We start from the raw sequence: 19,367 nt of genomic DNA, 5'->3' as shown, positions 1-19,367 counted from the left end.
CAAGAGGCTACTTGGGAAAATCCTTGTCTACAAAGACTTTCCCTGTGGCTCAGCTGGTAAAGAATCCGCCTGCAATGTGGGAGACCTAGGTTCGATCCCTGGGTTGGAAAGATCTTCTGGAGAAGGGAAAGGCTACCCACTCCAGTATTCTGGCCTGGAGAATAGTCCGTGGGGTCGCAAAGAGTCGGACACAACTAAGCGACTTTCACTTCACTCACAAAGACACAGCGAACAGCCTCTGAGCTACACAGGTTTTACTAAAAGAGCTTTTCTAAGCTCCTTTGCTCAAAGCAGAATCAGTCCAGTTAACCCTCAACGAGTTTAACAAACGTTTAACAAACATTTTCCAACTGCTGGTTAGATCTCCAATTAAGCAAAATGGAATGTTTGTGAGGCCTCTGAAATATTCTATAAACCTTCTAAATGTAACTTCCAAATTTTCTCCCAAAGACTCCTTTGCCATTAGGTTTTCAAGCTTTAAAAGAGCTAAACCAGCTGGAACTTCAGTACACACAAAATTGGTAATTCATGCAAACGTTTGTGTATGCATAAATAAGCATAGGGAAATGTACATATGTATTATGTTAACATAAACTAAATATGGTACATGTGATTGCTGAATCAAGTAAAACTCTCAATTTCCACGCAAAAGTAAAATGTTAGAGTTGAAAGGAATCTTGTAAATCATCTCTAATCCAACTCTTCTTCAGTCAGAAGAGGAAATAAGGCCAAAGAATGTAAACATCCAGCTCCCAGATAGAGATCCAAACAGTCATATTCTGAGCCCAGATCTGCTTCTCCTTAGGGCTTTTCCCCACTGCCTTACTGCTCTACCAAGATTTGAATAAATACTTAGTAATAGAGCAAAACTCCCATGAAACGCCATTTTGCCAACACAAGACCTATCACCTTTTATCTGCATTTCACTTTAAGGTATATTAAGGTCTCATGATATTATAATAACGCTGCGTCCTGATTCCATTTTCCTTACAAAGAAGAAACTGTGGTTCAGTTCAGTTCAGTCGCTCAGTCGTGTCCGACTCTTTGCGACCCCACGCACGTCAGGCCTCCCTGTCCATCACCAACTCCCGGAGTTGTGGTTCAACACCAGTTAAGTCATTCGTTCCTAGACTTTGGGGACAGCCAGGCTCTTCATTTTCCAGGTGTGTGATTTGGGTCAAGACATCTGACTCTCTGTATCTCCGTTTAAAGACTAATAACACGGTATGAATGACACCTAGATTCCCAGCACTGGTGGAAGAATGACACTGAGCGTCAACACCGCGTAAAAGACCTCGCTTTGTCCTTTCGACCACACACCTCACGGGCTCCTGAAGAGAAGCTGGGCTGAGGGAGAGGCCGGGCTGTACCTGGACAGTCAAGCGCGGCGCGATCACAAGCTACGCGCTGCTCGCAGCTCAAAGTCACAAGGTGAATCAAGACCCCTGAGGAGCTTTCCGCCCCTCACCCGGGAGGTCCAGGGGGCTGAGCAGTTCCCGCCGCCGCCTCTCACCCCGCAAAGCGCTTTCCACCAGCAGCGCCAAGGGCCCGGCTGACGCTACCTAGGCCGGCCGGGGCCTCCTACGGAGTCTGCTTAAGGCCTAAGGTCCACGGACGTGAGACACGGGACGCTACGCCTCAGTCAGGAGGCTCCACACCGCCGCCACCGCGACGACCCAGCCGCTAGAACAGCGCCAAGCTCCGCCCTGGCGCCGGAAAGCTTCCGGCGTCCTCGACGTGACGCACAGCGGCGCAGAGCGAAACCCACATTCCATTGGTTGCAGTCGCCCGATGGGCGGAGCGACGCTCGACCGACCTCGAGCCCCGAGCCCTATCCGCCCGTGTCTCCGCCCCCTAAAGCCGCCATCTCCATGGTGACCGATGCCCGGTCACCCCTTCGGCCTCATGCCCGGAGTTTCATCGTTGTCTCTGCGCCGGAAGCGGACCTCCGTAGACCGGAAGCGGACCTCCGCAGGCCGGTGCTCTGTAAAGACGCCCGTCTGGGCGGGCGCAAGCGAAGTTGGCCGAGGGCCCCGGATTGGGTCGGACGGCGAAACTGACGGGCCTATGCCGGTCCCAGTGACGATGGCGGTATTTCACGACGAGGTGGAGATCGAGGACTTCCAATACGACGAGGACTCGGAGACCTACTTCTACCCCTGCCCGTGTGGGGATAACTTCTGCATCACCAAGGTGACGGGCGGCTCCTCGGAGCGGGCGCGTGTTCGTTCTGCCGAGTCCTGCCGCTGACCCGCGCGGCTCAGAGTTATCCGCTCCCTTTTTTCATCCCTTCTGAGTTCTCCCAGAGTCGGTACTTGGCGCCGTTTGTGGCCACTTGGTTCTGGTCTTCAGTCAAGCCTGAGGGGAGAGGGGAGAGGGTGGACGGCGGCGAGTACCAGTCTTCTCGCCAACCCCCGCCGCTCAAGCTTCTCCTCCCTAGGATGCTTTTTGGAGGAAGGAGTGTGTTTTTGTCTTCCGGGGGGGGGGGGGGAGGGAGGGTGTTGAGACGACTAAACCATGACTCACCCTCCTGAGTGTTTTTTTCCCCAAGTGACGCTTCCAGGGAAGAATGGGGCTGGCATTTCTCTCGGGAGGTGCTTTTGGTCCTCACGTGCCTTGTGGGTTTGTCCAGTGGTCATGTATGGATGTGAGAGTTGGACTATAAAGAAAGCTGAGCACCGAACAGTTGATGTTTTTGAACTATCATGTTGGAGAAGACTCTTGAGAGTCCCTTGGACTGCAAGGAGATCCAACCAGCCCATCCTAAAGGAGATCAGTCCTGAATATTCATTGGAAGGACTGATGTTGAAGCCGAAACTCTAATACCCTTGCCACCTGATGCGAAGAGCTGACTCCTTGGGAAAGACTCTGATGCTGGGAAAGATTGAAGGCGGGAGAAGAAGGGGACAACAGAGGATGAGATGGTTGGATGGCATCAACCACTCGATGGACATGAGTTTGAGTAAACTCCGGGAGTTGGTGATGGTCAGGGAGGCCTGACTTGCGGTCCGTGGGGTTGCAAAGAGTCAGACGCGACTGAACTGAACTGAACTGCCTTGTGGGGAGGCCAGTCTCCTAGGAGCTTGCTCACAGAATGAGAGGGTTGGGGAGGAAGAGATCGCCAAGGGAAGGTTGCGCTGACCATACGGTGTTTAATTTTATTTATAGGAAGATTTGGAGAACGGGGAAGACGTGGCAACTTGCCCTAGCTGCTCTCTCATTATAAAAGTGATTTATGACAAGGTAAGAAGTCAGTTTTTAAAACGGGGGGTAGGGGGGAGAGGGTTGCAAGAACCTTGAGCAGTCTGCCTGTGATATGTAAGTGCAGGAGATTGTTTTCTAATGGTGTGTTAGAAAAATGCTATGTTTTTTAAACGAATTTTTAAAAGCCATTCATAAGTAATTGTAAATTAAATTTTTGTATTGTAAATTAAAATTTTAAAAGCTCAATTTATTAACTTTTTGGAGAAGGCAATAAACTGTTCTGTATCTAATGAATATTACTGGAATTACTTATTTAACAGAGGAAAATGATCATAAAGATTATTTAATTGAAAGTCTTTATTCCTCCATTATTTAATAAGTAATTAAAATCGTTCAGAGCTCCTGGGCTTATTTTGAAAGGAACAGTTTTATAGTATCTCTTACCTGACTTATACATAGAATTCTGCATTATCTTGTTTGAGCTGTGTCATAGTTGGAATTTTACAACTTTCATTTTAATCTTTAGTTGTCCTGTTGTTTTCATCCAAAGATGTTGACAATAGAAAATAAAACAAGTGTTATGACTGCCCGCCTCAGCCCTAACTTTTGGTCAGTACTTTGAAAGGAGTCTTAAGAGACTTAACATTCTACTTGCTGAGTTTGTTGTTGTTGAGATATAATTGTCACGTAACAGTGCTTAACATTCTTAAGAATAAACTCTAAAGTGGTTATAGGCAAGGTGGGCACAAGACCCTTAGACTCCTGACAGAAACAGGCTATAATTTAGACTGTACTTTAGCAGTTTACTGATTTATTCTTGCATTTAAATGTGTTCTGAAAAAGCAGAGAACAAGCCAATGGTGAGCAGGAGTGCTGGTATGAGGAGAGATGGCGATCTCAAGTCAGGTGATCAGGCAGTTAGGCTGTTGAGTAGCATCCCTGGCCTCTGCCCATCCGATGCCAAGTGGCACCCCTCAGTATGTCACCCCAGAATGTTTCTACACATTGCCAAGTGTCCCCAAAGATAAAAGTAACACCTCCTTTCCACCACCCATTGAGAACCCTGTGTTATAGCAAGAAGGCTGTTTTACAGACGTTGAGAACATGGAACCTCCTGTTGATGGTGGACCATAGGTTCCAAAGAACACAGTGGGAGGGTTCCAGGTGCTGGGCAGGAGTCAAAGATTGCCGGGGACCGAATAAGGCTGATCCTCACAGGAATCAGACTACAGGAGATGAGGAGTAACCTGGAACGCAGAGGTTTCCTGGGGTGGCAGGCATAAGCCAGGATAAATCATCAGAGGGTGAACTTCATTTACAGAGTAGCTAATTTGCAGATTATCTGTGTTGGGAAGCATAAAAGAGCTACCCACTTTAGTTGGAAGAAGTAATTTGAAGAGAACAAGTATTTGAGCGACCAAATATTGAAGTGGAGAAGTAGTAGTGCAAGTAGTAATTAATACAGAAACTTAAAAGATATAACTTGTGTTTCATAAATGTGATTTCTGAGAAGTGGGAGCTCTGTAGTGAAGATAGACATGTTTGCTTATAAGGTAAGGTGTGTGTGTGCTAAGTCACTTTAGTCGTGTCTTACTGTGCAAGCCTATGGACATTAGCCCGCCAGTCTTCTCTGTCCATGGGATTATCCAGGCAAGAATACTGGAGTGGGTTGCCATGCCCTCCTCCAGAGGATCTTCCAGACCCACGGATCAAATCTATGTCTGTTACCTCTCCTGCACTGGCAGTTGGGTTCTTTACCACTAGCGTGACCTAAGATAATAATATGGTGCATTAAATATGAATTTTGGGCTAAAAACTTACACATGTTCAAGATCATGTTTCTGGTGCTGACTTTGACCAAGGATGAAGTCATAGAGCAAAGGAAAAACTTAACAGAGCAAGACTGATTGTGTAACAAAATGAAATCTTACTATTGATGCATCTGTGACACACACTCAATGACTGGTGTAATTTCTTGTTCTGTCTTAGGATCAGTTCACGTGTGGAGAGACAGTCCCAGCCCCTTCCACCAGCAAAGAACTAGTTAAATGCTGAAGAAGACTTTTAGATTCTAAAACCTGAACTTGAGGAATGAGGCAAGCTGGAAAAGTCTAACGCAGAGTCTCCGGCTTCTTCACGGGGAACAATCATTTTGTGGTTTGCTGTTCATGAGAGTCGATTCTTTCCATCGGGCGCCAAGTTCATCTCCGGTTGAAGAAGCAAGTCCACCACATGACATACCTTGATTTTGTGCTTAAACTTTGAACTGGAAGTGTTTCCATCCAAACATAAAAGAAGATAATTTGAAATCAGTGCTTTTTTCCCTCGGTTTTATTTTTATATCTTTATGACTTTGTTATCTGACCACAGCATCATCTACCTCAAAGCATTAGGTTTCTTTAACTTAAAGATTTTTATTTTGGTCACTTACGAAGATTTTTAAAATCAGCCCTTTCTTTGCAGCTTAACATCAGCTTTGCTGCTGTAAGCTAAAGGAAGTCAGTTGCCTCTGGTCCATTGGGACTGCACCTTCTACTCACTCACCACACTGACCTTCGTCAGGGATCTGTGTTCTGTTAAATATTCCATTTCATTATGCTTCATATACTGGGTCCTGGTCGTGGTGCAAAGGAAAAATATACTGAGCTCACAAAGTTAGTGAGTTAAGAAGAAAAGTCAAAAAACAAAATGGTCAAAGAATATGGACTTTGCTTATCAATATTCTGTGTTTTCCTTGAAAATCAGGACATGATAAAAAACAGCCAAAGGAAGTGAAACTGGTAACAGAATGATAGGAGAAAACTGTGCCTACTTAGTTATTTAATTAAATGCTTGAGTGATTTTGTGAGATCAGTGCAACTAATATTTCTGTATCTGGGTTCTTGGGTGTGTATTTGTTTTTTGATAAGGCTAATGAAATTTCACTCTAGATGGGGGTTAACGTCAAGTCTTCGTGGTTGGCGGCTGTGCTTTTAGCACTACCACCAAATCAAGTCACCAGTCCTAAAAGGTAAAGCTTTGATAACAGCTCTTGTATTTACTAAGGATGAACTTGAAAATGAGATGCCTGTTCTAATTAAATATGCCCCTGAGGGCATATATGTGCTGCGCTTAGTTGCTCAGTCGAATCCGACTCTTTCTGACCCCATAGACTGCAGCCTGCCAGACTCCTGTGTCCATGGGGATTCTCCAGGCAAGAATACTGGGGTGGGTAGCCATTCCCTTCTCTAGGGGACCTTCCCAACCCAGGGATCAAACCCAGGTCTCCCATATTGCAGGCAGATTCTTTACTGACTGAGCCACCAGGAAAGCCCAAGGGCATATATAATAAGTCTCTATAAGCTGCAACCACACATACATTCACTCTTGCAGAGAATATTTGCCCTGGAGAAAAAGAAACATACAAAGATAGGCCATTGGTCTTCCCTTGCCACAGCCGTGAGAGTAGCAAAAAATAGAATCACTTGCATAGAAATTCAAAAATTCCCTTTATGTACACACCTTTGTGTGTACATAAAATTAACTGATGTCTGGTGGGTTGTTGTGGAATTGGCTCCTGCAATTAATGAGAAAAATAGCTTGCCAGAATGTGAGCATTTTATCACTAATAAATGTGCTGTACACTCATTGGGGGTTTAAATTAAAACAGGCCAGTGGCCTTTTTGCTCCTGCCAATAGCATGGCTATGTGAAGCCATTAGACTGAGAAGTAAATTGCCAAAAATTGCATGCCAGAACTGCTTGGTACAATATATGAAGTGTATGACGTGTTCTTGATGTGTTGAGAAATCACTGTCGGGGACACTGACACCCCAGAAGTCATCCACAGTTGCTTTGAAACCAGTGATGGCTCAAGTGAACAGAGCAGGGTGTGTGCTAACTGGTGGGGATGAATTGCAAAGAGAAAGACTGTCCCACACTCAGATCTGATGGTTTTGTAGATACCGATAACCGATGATGAATTTCAAATAAGAACAGACATCTTTAATGTCACTTCTGCTGTGAGCAAAAGAGCAGGAAGAAAAGGTGCCCAAGTCCAAATGTCCCAGGAGACAAGCCAATGGCACTGATGATCAGTGATATTCAAGAACGTGATCACAGGCATGATTTCATTCCCTAAAGCAACTGAGTCACTACATCTGTTAACCACAAAGAACACATCAGGATTTAATCCTATGTTAAGCAGAAAGTAAAACCAGGGTCTTGCAGATATGACTAGAGTTCTGTGGTGTCCCTTGCTTAGCTTCACAGACATTTCAGAGCCCCTCAGGACTGATTGGTAATCCAGGCTCTGTCACCTGCTAGCTTTGTAATCTTTGGCAAGACCAGTGGGTTCCTCATCTGTTAAAATCAGGAGACTGAATCGGGATTTCTAAATTCAGGACTATAATTTCAGGCTTTGTGGTTTGCAGGTGCTGGAATGGTAATCGAAACCTTTCTAAACTAAACACTAAAGATGACTTACAGAGAAGGACACTCCATTCTTCAGAAACTCCACATCAGAGGATTCTGCATATACTTGAGTGTATACATTCAGAAACCCTTTTCTTGGAAAGCACCCAACATTTTTGATAACTGTACATACTAATTTATTAATAGTTTAAACTGTGTTAGCATGCCAAATAAAGTCAGATTATTCACATCCATTTCTTTTCATATAATTTTTCTTCTGCTAAATACCAGCATTATTAATTTAAATTTGTAATGTGTTTATATATGAGATGGACATCTTTAACCTGCTTTGGGACTTTGTAGGTAGGTTTCTGGTGTGGACAGTACAGTTTTTAAATAGGAAAGAAATTGCCACTATTTCTAGTTTGGCCAGATGGGCATTGGTTCTGGATCTTTATTTGGGAAAAAATATACTTTGAATTAAGTGGCAGTAAGGCAGATAGTTGGACTGTGAAGAAAGCTGAGCACCAAAAAATTGATGCTTTTGAACTGTGGTGTTGGAGAAGACTTGAGAGTCCCTTGGACTGCAAGGAGATCCAACCAGTCCATCCTAAAGGAGATCAGTCCTGGGTGTTCATTGGAAGGACTGATGTTGAAGCTGAAATTCCAATACTTTGGCCACCTCCTGCGAAGAGTTGACTCATTGGAAAAGACCCTGATGCTGGGAGGGATTGGGGACAGGAGGAGAAGGGGACAACAGAAGATGAGATGGCTGGATGGCATCACCAACTCGATGGACATGAGTTTGAGTAAACCCGGGGAGTTGGTGATGGACAGGGAGGCCTGGTGTGCTGTGATTCATGGGGTCGCAAAGAGTCGGCCACAACTGAGCGACTGAAATGAACTGAAGGCAGATATAGTTGGCATTCTTAGGTGAGTATTTCAGTTTATTGCTGGGAAGGAAGGTTGCTACTTAATACTGATGGTAATTCTTATAGTGGTTTAAGAGCCCAGCTATAGTCAGGACACAGGTTGAATCTCAGTTTCTCCACTGTGATCTTGGACAGGTTTCTCAATCTTTATGTATCTCTGTCCTGGTCTGTGAAATATAGATGATAATGGTAGCTTTTTTCCCAGGGTTGCTCCGTGGGAACAACAGACCCACATTCAGCAAGGGTCTGTGGAATGCTTACCACTAAGTGAAGAAGGCAGGTAGGTTTGTGTCGTTATGGAGCTTACTTGCAAGAAGAAGGGAGGAAACAGAGAACAGGCTGTGTTTAAGGCCCAGGAGGAAATAAACCACGTGATGTGATACAAGTGCCTTTCTAAAGGGCAGACCAGAGGCATCTCAGTCTTGCACCTTTTCTGAGACCTGAAAAATGAAAATGAAACAGTCTTGTAAAAATGACTACTTTAGCTAATGATGACAACATTCAGTACTGCCTGTAGTATGTGCAAAAACAAAAAAGATTACCTATTCTGATGCAAAAGGAATTCATCGTTTTGAGCACTGACAACATTATATGAAACACGCAAAATATTGAACACCCTTGCTCCACATTTACTGATCTCTGGCATGGATTTTGACAAGCCCTCAACATGGTTCTGATGCAGCTAAAGCTTGAGAACTGCTGGCCGAGCACTGGTGTTCAAACTCAGCAGTTCACTAGAATCACCTGAGGAGCTTTTGAAACTGTGCTGCCCCATTGGTCTATATCTCTGGGCCAGTACCATACTGTTTTGATGACTGTAGCTTTGCAGTATAGTCTGAAGTCAGGGAGGTTGATTCTTCCAGCTCCACTTTTCTTTCTCAAGATTGCTTTGGTTATTCAGGGTCTTTAGTGTTTCCCTGAGAAATCTGTGTGTAGGTCAAGAAGCAACAGTTAAAACTGGATATGGAACAACGGGCTGGTTTCAAATTGGGAAAGGACTACATCAAGGCTGTATGTTGTCATCTTGCTTATTTAACTTACATGCAGAGTACATCATGTGAAATGTCTGGCTGGATGAAGCACAAGCTGGAATCAAGATTGCCAGGAGAAATATCAATAACCTCAGATATGCAGATGACAACACCCTTACGGCAGAAAGTGAAGAGGAACTAAAGAGCCTCTTGATGAAAGTAAAACTGAAAAGGCTGGCTTAAAACTCAACATTCAAAACACTAAGATCATGGCATCTGGTCCCATCACTTCATGGCAAATAGATGGGGAAACAATGGAAACAGTGACAGACTTTATTTTTTGAGCTCCAAATCACTGCAGATGGTGACTGCAGCCATGAAATTAAAAGACGATTGCTCCTTGGAAGAAAAGTTACAACAGACCTAGACAGCATGTTAAAAAGCTGTCTTCCCCAGCAAAGGTCCGTCTAGTCAAAGCTATGGTTTTTCCAGTAGTTATGTATGGATGTCAGAATTGAAGGCTGAGCACCAAAGAATTGATGCTTTTGAACTATGATGTTGGAGGAGACTCTTGAGAGTCCCTTGTACTGCAAGGAGATCAAACCAGTCAATCCTAAAGGAAATCAACCCTGAATATTCATTGGAAGGACTGATGCTGAAGCTCCAATACTTTGGCCACCTGATGTGAAGAACTGACTCATTGGAAAAGATGCTGATGCTGGGAAAGATTGAAGGCAGGAGGAGAAGGGGACAACAGAGGATGAGATGGTTGGATGGCATCACTGACCCGATGGACATGAGTGTGAGCATGCTCCGGGAGTTGGTAATGGACAGGGAGGCCTGGCATGCTGCAGTCCATGGGGTGGCAAAGAATCAAACATGAGAAAGCAACTGAACTGACCTGGTTTCCATACACTTTGTGAATTTTTTTTTTCTAGTTCTGTGAAAAATACCATTGGTAATTTGATAGCGGTTGCATTGAATCTGTAGATTGCTTTTGGGTAGTATAGTCATTTAGACAGTTTGAGTCTTTGAAGATAGCCTCTTCAATAAGTGGTGCTGGGAAAACTGGACAGCTACCTGTCAAAGAATGAAATTAAAACACTTCCTAACACCATACACAGAAGTAAATTCAAAGTGGATTAAAGGCGTAAATTTAAGGCCGGAAACTATAAAGTTCTTAGAGGAAAACATAGACAGTACACTCTGACATAAATTGCAGCAAGATTCTGACCCACTTCCTAGATTAATGGGAATAAAAACAAAAATAAATGGGACCTAATAAAACACTTTTGCACAAAAAACTATAAACAAGATGAAAAGACAACTATCAGAAAGGAAGAAAATAATTGCAAATGAAGCAACTGACAAGGGATTAATCTCCAAAATACATAAGCAGCTCATACAGCTCAATATCAGAAAAACAACCCAATCAAAAAATAAGCAGGAGACCTAGACAGACATTTCTCCAAAGAAGGCATAAAGATGGCTAATAAACACATGAAACGATGCTCAACATCTCTCATTATTAGAGAAATGCAAATCAAAACTACAATAAGGCATCACTTCACACCATTCAGAATGGCCATCATCAAAAAAAAAAAATCTATAAACAATAAATGCTAGAGAGGATGTGGGGAAAAGAGAATCTTCCTGCTTTGTTGATGGGAATGTAAACTAATGGAACCATTGTGGAAAAGAGTGTGGAGATTCCTTTAAAAACTAGGAATAGATCTACCATATGACCCAGCAATCCTACTACCAGGCGTATACCCGGAGAAAACCACAATTCTAAAAGACACATGCACCCTGATGTTCATTGCAGCACTATTTACAATAGCCAGGACATAGAACCAACCTAGATGTCCATCAGCAGATGGATGGATAAAGAAGATATGTTACATGTTTACATTGAAATATTACTCAGCCCTGCTGTGGATAAGTTGGGGCAGGGAGGAGAGGGTAGGACGAATTGTGAAAGTAGCGTTGACATATATCCACTATTGGATAAAACAGATAGTGTCGACTTAAAAAGGTGTTACGACCTAGAAGCTGAGAGTTACGTTTTATTTGGTGGTCATTCTTAGGACTTCAAGCCTGGGAGACAGCATCACAAGTTACACTGAGAGAACTGAGTAGGCAGGCGGAGGAGTCAGTTTATATCTAAGTTTGGCAGCAAAGGGGGCAGGTATTCTGAACACTGGAGGTTATTGTTAATTAAGGAAAGCCAGATACCTGAAACTAAGGAATTTAGCGCTCTTCTATGTATGGCAAGATGCAAACAGTGATCTCAGTGATTCAGTGATTTCATTAACATCACTCCTTTCATATGCATTTCAGCTGTCTAGGGCCAACATCCTGCTTCTTGACTTTTCCCATCCTTAGGTCCTCACTTTCCGAAGGGAGTGGCGGCAGCCGACAGCTGCTGGATCGAAGACATTGTTCTTCCTTTTGGGTGCCCGTTGGACTCAGAAATTTATGTTTTGCGGCCCAAAATTGCAATGGCTGTGACATCCTTGTTTACTGATATAGCAGGAAATACTCCATTTCACAGTAGCTGTGGAAAGTTGGTATATAACACAGGGAGCCCAGCCTGTTGCTCTGCGATGACCCAGAGGGGTGGGATGTTGGGAGGGGATATGAATATATATAATTATGACTGATTCTCTTTGTACAGCAGAAACCAACACAACATTATATAGCAATTTTCCTCCAATTAAGAAAAATGAAGATCAAACTGTGCTGCTCAAGAGAGGCTGATTTACTTGGTCTAGGTGCAATTTGAACATCAGGGTTTGTAGAGTCTCCCTGGTGATTCTAACGTGCCGGCCACGCTGTGATCCACCAGACTCAGCTGGAAAAGAGGATTCACACTCACAAAGGAAGAAAGATTCAGTTTTTTCAATGGTCACAACTTGTTTGCATGTGGAACAGGCGTGTGGGCTCACTTGGCCACCTGCTTTTATGTCCAGGCATGCAATACACCTTAACAAATGCTGGCAGAGCCCAAGCTGGGCTAATAACCCCAGTAGGAGAGCCTCAATCTGGGCAGGCTCTGAGCTGTGCCCCAGGCTTAAACAATCACATTTTCCCAGCACACACTTGGGCAGCTAATTGCACAGCTTACAGAGGTGACAGCTTCTGCAGGTGTAAGTAATTAGGATTCCTTTAATCCATTTGGGGGTGCCTGCCATCCCCTACTTCCTACAGAGCTAATTATTCAGGATTATATATTTGACTGGGAAACAATTTTTCAAATTATTCTTCTTTAAGGGTTTAAAACAAAGAAAAAGAAATGAAAAAGAAAATCACATGAAAAAGAAATCACAGTTAAAAAGGCTGTCCCCTAGCCCACAACATGCTTAAAATGCAGGAGGGATATGTCAGCCACCTCAGTCCGGCAAATGAAGGGTATTTGATGGGAAAGGGGTTCCAGACAAAGTGACTTCCAAATAGAGTGAATGTCTAGTAAGGGATGGGGTATCCTAGTAAGTGGCACAGAGCCCAGACACTGCTTCAGGGGGTCAACACTTTGGACTGTGACAGGCAAGCAGGACCCAGTCCCTAGGCAGAGATTTGAGGCCAGACTTTATTCTTGGAGGGGAACTAAGTTTTGGATAGGGCCAAAGTTTGTACATCTGGGCAGTGATTAATGCCAAGGCTGAGGGTGTGGAAGAGGGGAAACACAGTCTTAACAGGTACCTCCTGTGTTCCAGGCTGTTTCCCCGAAAGTGGGACTGGGCACCCAGGGTCACCCTAGAGAGCACTGGGTCCCGGCCTACAATCCCAAATGGCAAAGCCTGGACTATTACTGGACCCAGCAGGACTCTGAACCACCAAACGGTGATGAGGAAAAAGTCAGCCAGCTGGAAGGGGGCTTTGAACCCTGTAATGAGATGAAGTGAGATGATACACATAAAGCAGGGAGCGGTGTTTGCACATAGTAAGGGCTCAGTAAACAGTTATTTAATTGCACTTAATTCTTGCTGTATCAGAAATGACCCAGGACCACGGTTTGAGAAACTTGCCTGCATTCCAAGGTTAAGACCACAAGGAACCCAGCCATGATGTGTCAGGGTTCGATGCAGAGAAGTGGAAAAGCCATGAGTGGTAGAGAATGAGGGGTTTGTTAGAGGATCAGGCTTCACGTGATGCAGGAGTGAGAAGGAGGCATCGTACCTGTTATCTTGCACCTGGTGTTGAGATGAAAGCCACTTACAGGTCAGCCCAACACACAGGTGAGGAGAAAAAGGCTTGGTGTGAAGAAGAGAAAATACAGACTGGAGATGTAACTGTCCCCTCCCCCTAGACACCGTGGGTGATTTTTGAGGGAGACTGGCACCATTCCCTGGGGAGCTGGGTAAGTAGTTAGCCCAGAACAAGGCAAGCTGGTAGATGGGCAACAGTGTGTGTGGGCTCTCACTGTTGCAGAGGCCCTGCTCCAACCTTCCGAGCATAAAAACGCGTCTGCCATTTTCCTTCTTGCTCCCTTTTCTTGGCCACGTGACTGGTGGAAACTTAGCTCGCCAGCCAGGGACTGAACCCAGGTCCCAGCCTTAAGAGAGCGTAGTCCTAACCACTGGACTGCCAGGACGTCAGTGTTCACCCAGGACCGTACAGAGAAGGGGATTCTGGGAAATGTAGTCCCCGAGTCCCAGGGCAATCACCATACCCAAGGTTGGGGAAGCCATGGCAGGAGTGGGACACTCGTTTTGTTGTTAGACAGGTAAAGTGATCCTAGCATGGTGTCATTTAGATTACACTGTGATGTTGATTTCATCATCCCCGGATTAACTGAAATACTAGGTCATCAGCCTCTTTTGCTGGCCAGACATCAGACAACAGTCCCATAGGATTAATTTTTGCTACACTTGTGTTGTGAGATGAGCAAGGCTTTGGCTGTGCTTTCTGTATTCAAATGTAAAGCAACTTCACCCTAGCATTAAATAATCAGTTCAGTTCAGTTGCTCAGTCGTGTCTGCCTCTTTGTGACCCCATGGACTGCAGCACGCCAGGCTTCCCTGTCCATCCCCAACTCCCAGAGTTTACTCAAACTCATGTCCATCTAGTCGGTGATGCCATCCAGCCATCTCATCCTCTGTCATCCCCTTCTCCTCCCGCCTTCAATCTTTCCCAGCACCAGGGTCTTTTCAAATGAGTCAGTTCTTCGTGTCAGATCGCCAAAGTATTGGAGTTTCAGCTTCAGCATCAGTCCTTCCAATGAATATTTAGGACTGATTTTCTTTAGGATTGACTGGCTGTATCTCCTTGCTGTCCAAGAGACTCTCAAGAGTCTCATCCAACACCACAGTTCAAAAGCATCAATTTAGGTTAATATTTTCAAAGTCTGCTGTATATAGTCACATGAAGGTAGGTATACATGAGCTCTAATTATAGAGAGAAATGGAATATGTGGTCATACAATGTCATTAAAAGTGAAATGTAATACCCCTGGGAATCTTACTGATGTGTCGTTTCCTGGTTGCTGGAAAATTTGGGATGACCCATTTTGAGTGTTTTTATTGCAATGGATTCCCTGATATATTTCAGTGGTGCCCAACAGTTTCTCATCCCGACTGTTTAAAATTGGGTGAGAAGCTCACATGTCAAGTCGGATATGGTCTGAAACCTTGAACTTGGACCTTGAACAGAACCTGCCAGATATTGCTCATATATTCCTGGCAAAATACGACCTACTTATGACTTGTCCATCTGGCTTGGCTAAGTGCTTGTCACACAACGCTGAGGTCTAGAGAAAAAAAAATCTGTGAAGTTAGACATGAAAAAGGATTTTCTGCTTGTAAAAGTGTTAAGGTTATTAGTAGTTACTCAGCCACCAAATTGGATAAGCAGTGTCACTCAATCAATAAAGATGCCGTAAGCACTTTTGTTTATGAGTTAGGCCAAATCTCTGTGCCAAGAGGGGATTTAAAAAAAATATAATCATATTACAGAGAAAGTTTAAGAGCAGAATGGAAATGCTTTTCACCAATGTGACAAATATGTGTTGGCAGATATTATAAATGATTGGAAGCTTTGTTCTCTTTGCCGAGCATACCCCTTCCTCCTCAGAAATCTTGAGGAATTAAGCACCGTATGGACACAATGAGGCAGAAGGGCCCTGATCTCAGCCAGATGGCTTCTGCTGTCCCAGCTCGCACACGTGTTCCCTCCCATCTGTGGGATCCGCAGGGCAGGGCCCTGGGCAAAGCGCCCAAGGACGGTGCTGGTCACCTGTCCAGGCCTTGGTCTCTCTGCTGTAAAGTGGGAGGGGGGTTGAAGGAGTGATTTCCTCTGAAATCACTGTTGGCTCCATTCTGGCGTGACTTTGACGAGGTGACTATTTCCAGACTCCGATGAAGCTGTCCTGGCAACCTGAGGGGGCCTCCTGGAGGGGACTGCCATGCCCTGGGCTGGGAGGGGGCACACCCAGAGAGCAGGGGAGGGGACAGCCTCTCAAGAGTGGCCATGAGTGACAGTCATCAGGCCTGTGGGAGAAGCCAGAGCCCCACGGGGTACGGGTGTGGGCAGCCCAAGCCCCGCCTGCTGGGCCCCGTGTCCCCTCTCCAAATGAGCAGGCTACCACATGCTAATGCCACCTGCGGGAGCTTCAGCCCAGGTCTGCAGCAAATGTGGCCCACTAGGCCCTGGCCACCTGATGCACAGAACCGACTCATTAGAAAAGACCCTGATGCTGGGAAAGATTGAAGGCAAGAGAAGGGGATGACAGAGGATGAGATGGCTGGATGGCATCACCCACTCCATGGCCATGAGTTTGAGTAAACTCGGGGAGTTGGTGATGGACAGGGAGACCTGGTGTGCTGCAGTCCATGGGGTCGGTCACAAAGAGTCAGACACAGCTGAGCTGACTGAGCCTGCCATCTTCCTGGTCTGCCAGCTCCGCAATTCAAGTTTCTTCCTTGCCTCCACACCTGTCTCTCAGATCCATCGGCCCGTCGTGCAGTGGGCGGGGCGAGCTTGGACTCGGCGGCACGGACAGCACAGGGCGCTCCATTCAATGCTCCCATGGCTCAGCCGGTGAGTCTCAGTGCTCTGTGGCCACCTAAATGGGAAAGAAATCCAAGAAACAGGGAATGTATGTGCACATACAGCTGATTCACTGTGCTGTACAAGAGAAACTAACTTTGTAAAGCAACTGTACTCCAATAAAGATTAATAAAAATTAAATAAAACAGTGCTGGGTCAGAGTGGAGACAGCAAGTTGGGATCAAGGGAAACCCCGGAAATTTGTCAGGGGCAGGAGGATGACAAGAGCCTTTTGTGTTTCCAAGATTTAAAAAAAAAAGTATTTCAATAGGAAACTAGGCTTCATCTAGAAGTTTGTTGCTGTTTAGTTGCTAAGTCGTGTCTGACTCTTTTGCAACCCCAATAACTGTAGCCTTCCAGGCTCCTCTGTCCATGGGATTTCCCAGGCAAGAATATTGGAGTGGGTTGCCATTTCCTTCTCCAGGGGATCTTCCTGACCCAGGGACTTAACCTGCATCTCCTGCACTGCAGGTAGGCTGTTTACCGATACACAACCAGGGAACAACCTCCGATTTATCTGCTTCTGGTTTCACTGTCTCTGAGCTGTTTTAACTGGATTTATTGGTGGTGCTGTTCAGTTGCTCAGTCGTGTCCTACTCTCTGCGACCCCGTGGACCGCAGCATGTCAGGCCTCCCTGTCCATCACCAACTCCCAGAGTTTACTCAAACTCATGTCCATCGAGCCGGTGATGCCATCCAACCATCTCATCCTCTGTCATCCCCTTCTCCTCCTGCCCTCAATCTTTCCCAGCATCAGGGTCTTTTCCAGTGAGTCGGTTCTTTCCATCAGGTGGCCGCAGCATTGGCCTCTCAGCTTGGGCATCCGTCCTTGTCTGTAAGCGTTCCTGGTTCCCGGGCGTCCGACTGTTGCAGTCCGGCCACCAGGTGGCGCAGGCTCCTCGCTCAGCGCAGCGGTGAGAGGGCCGCTCCTAGGAGTCCTTTGTTGTACCGTGACCTTGGGAGAGCCGGTTTCGCCTCCTGCGAACCCAGAACCGTGAAAATCACCTTGCAGGGCGGCGGTGAGGTTAAACACAGGCTAAGTGCCTCGCACGGGTCAAGCGCGCAGTGGATGCTGTATCATCCCTACCTTTCTCTTTCCACTCCTTCTATTCACGCTTATCAGCCCCTGCTTCTGTGCTGTGGGTCACAAGCCCCCTGCAATGTAGCAGAGTGACTTACACTGTTACACACACACACACACACACACACACACACACACACACACATCTGTATAGTACTGGAATAAAAGACATGGCCTCCCTCTCCCCCAACCTCGCCCAGTTCCTAAATCACCCAAAATTTCCTCTTCTTCAGATGCATTTCAGTATGACAAGCCACATCCTGAAGAGCTAAAAATAATGATAAAAGATGTAGCAATTGTAGAAGAGTGTTAACTTTGTGTTCAGAACCTGCTATTCCCCACTGGGCTCCACTATAGAGGATTATACAGACAAGATAAGATGTTGCTCCATAAAACTAACTTGAAATCATTCTTGAAACAGGTGTGATGTTTTCCCCAGAGGAGGGACAGTGATGCTGGCTCAGGAGATCTCCCTCAGGACAGCTTCAGGCTCGTGGACCAGCAAGCCCTGAGTGCAGGGTTATAGGGCTGTAAGGAGAGGTGGAGAAGTGGATGGAGCTGGACTGGGTGGGGGTTGGACACAGCCCCCTTCTGGACTGAGGGATGATCGGTCAGCATTCCCGGCCCCACACCGTAGAGAGAGCCACGGCCCTCCAAGGCTGGGGGCTAGGTAAGTCCCTCCTTCACCCCCCCCACCCCGAACCTTCTTCCTTTATCCCACCTCCTCTTTCCCATCCTCTCCTCCTTCTATTCAATGCTTCACTCATTCATTCGTTCAGTAATTATCTTCATTCATTCATTCAATAATTATCTATGAATTCTTGGGCTTCTCTGGTGGCTCAGCGGGTAAAGAATCTGCCTGCAATGCGGGAGATCTGGGTTGGATCCCTAGGTTGGGAAGATCCCCTGGAGAAGGGTAAGGCTCCCTACTCCAGTGTTCTGGCCTGGAGAACACCATGGACTGTATAGTCCATGGGGTCGCAAAGAGTCGGACACGACTGAGCGACTTTCACTTGCACTTTTCAACCATACACCAGTTGCAAATACGTTTTAGGCCCTTGAGTCAATCAGTGAGCAACAATGACAAAGAGTCTTTCTGGAACTTACAGACACTCATTCACGTTACGATATTTATATACACACTTGTCTTCTTTTGGGCCACCACAGCTGTTCCCTGGTAGCTGAGACAGTAATAAATCTGCCTGCAATGCAGGAGACTCGGGTTGGATCCCTGTGTTGGGAAGATCCCCTGGAGAAAGAAATGGTAACCTACTCCAGTATTCTTGCCTGGAAAATCCCACGGACAGAGGAGCCTGTAGTTCTATAGTCCATGGGGTTGCAAAGAGTTGGACATGGCTGAGCGACTTGGGGCCGTCTGCCTCCCCATGTGAAAAGGCCAGCATTGTGACTTATTCTCTGAGGCCCAGCCACACTGCCGCCATTCCGAAGGGCTGGTTGAGCAATCTTTCCTTCAGCTACACAAGATGCTTTGTTATTTTCCTATAATCTCCCCGGCCTCTGAAGGACTAAGGTTGTGTCATTTGTGTTTCTGTTACCTGTCACCTAAAGGTTCTGCCAGGAAGGCGGAGCCCTTGAAGGAAGCGGATAAGAACCGGTTGCTTGTGTTAGGATGTGGGGCCAGCCCTGGGGGCGGGATTAGCTTGAAGGCCACTTGGTAGCCTGGGCCAGTCCCTCCACATCAAGGAAGGCTGCCTTCATTGAGGTTTGGCTTGGCGTCCCC

At 45.9% G+C, this 19,367-nt stretch overlaps 2 protein-coding genes across 12 annotated transcripts in view; one reads left to right on the top strand and one right to left on the bottom strand.

Annotated features, from left to right (window-relative positions):
- The window catches only part of OXNAD1 (oxidoreductase NAD binding domain containing 1), a 45,723-nt gene extending 43,931 nt beyond the window's left edge, over positions 1-1,792 (bottom strand). For 2 of the 11 annotated variants that reach the window (XM_065943484.1, XM_065943490.1), the window contains exon 1: positions 1,371-1,758. Coding sequence is in view for 2 of the 11 variants with exons in the window: in XM_065943483.1 (XP_065799555.1) it covers positions 910-922 (13 nt within the window). In the remaining 9 variants the exon portion in view is untranslated. The other 9 variants (XM_065943486.1, XM_065943491.1, XM_065943489.1 and 6 more) reach the window with 6 other exon arrangements.
- On the top strand, positions 1,777-7,849 carry DPH3 (diphthamide biosynthesis 3). Its single transcript, XM_065943495.1, has 3 exons — positions 1,777-2,193; positions 3,169-3,243; positions 5,194-7,849. Exons 1-3 carry the CDS (start codon positions 1,882-1,884, stop codon positions 5,257-5,259), a joined length of 453 nt encoding a protein of 150 aa, XP_065799567.1. The 5' UTR covers positions 1,777-1,881; the 3' UTR covers positions 5,260-7,849.
- Positions 7,850-19,367: the final 11,518 nt, after the last annotated feature.

The sequence above is a fragment of the Muntiacus reevesi genome, chromosome 8, assembly GCF_963930625.1.
Source record: "Muntiacus reevesi chromosome 8, mMunRee1.1, whole genome shotgun sequence".
NCBI lineage: Eukaryota > Metazoa > Chordata > Mammalia > Artiodactyla > Cervidae > Muntiacus > Muntiacus reevesi.
The sequence above is the reverse complement of the archived record's forward strand: the minus strand, read 5'-3'. Positions and strand labels throughout refer to the sequence as shown.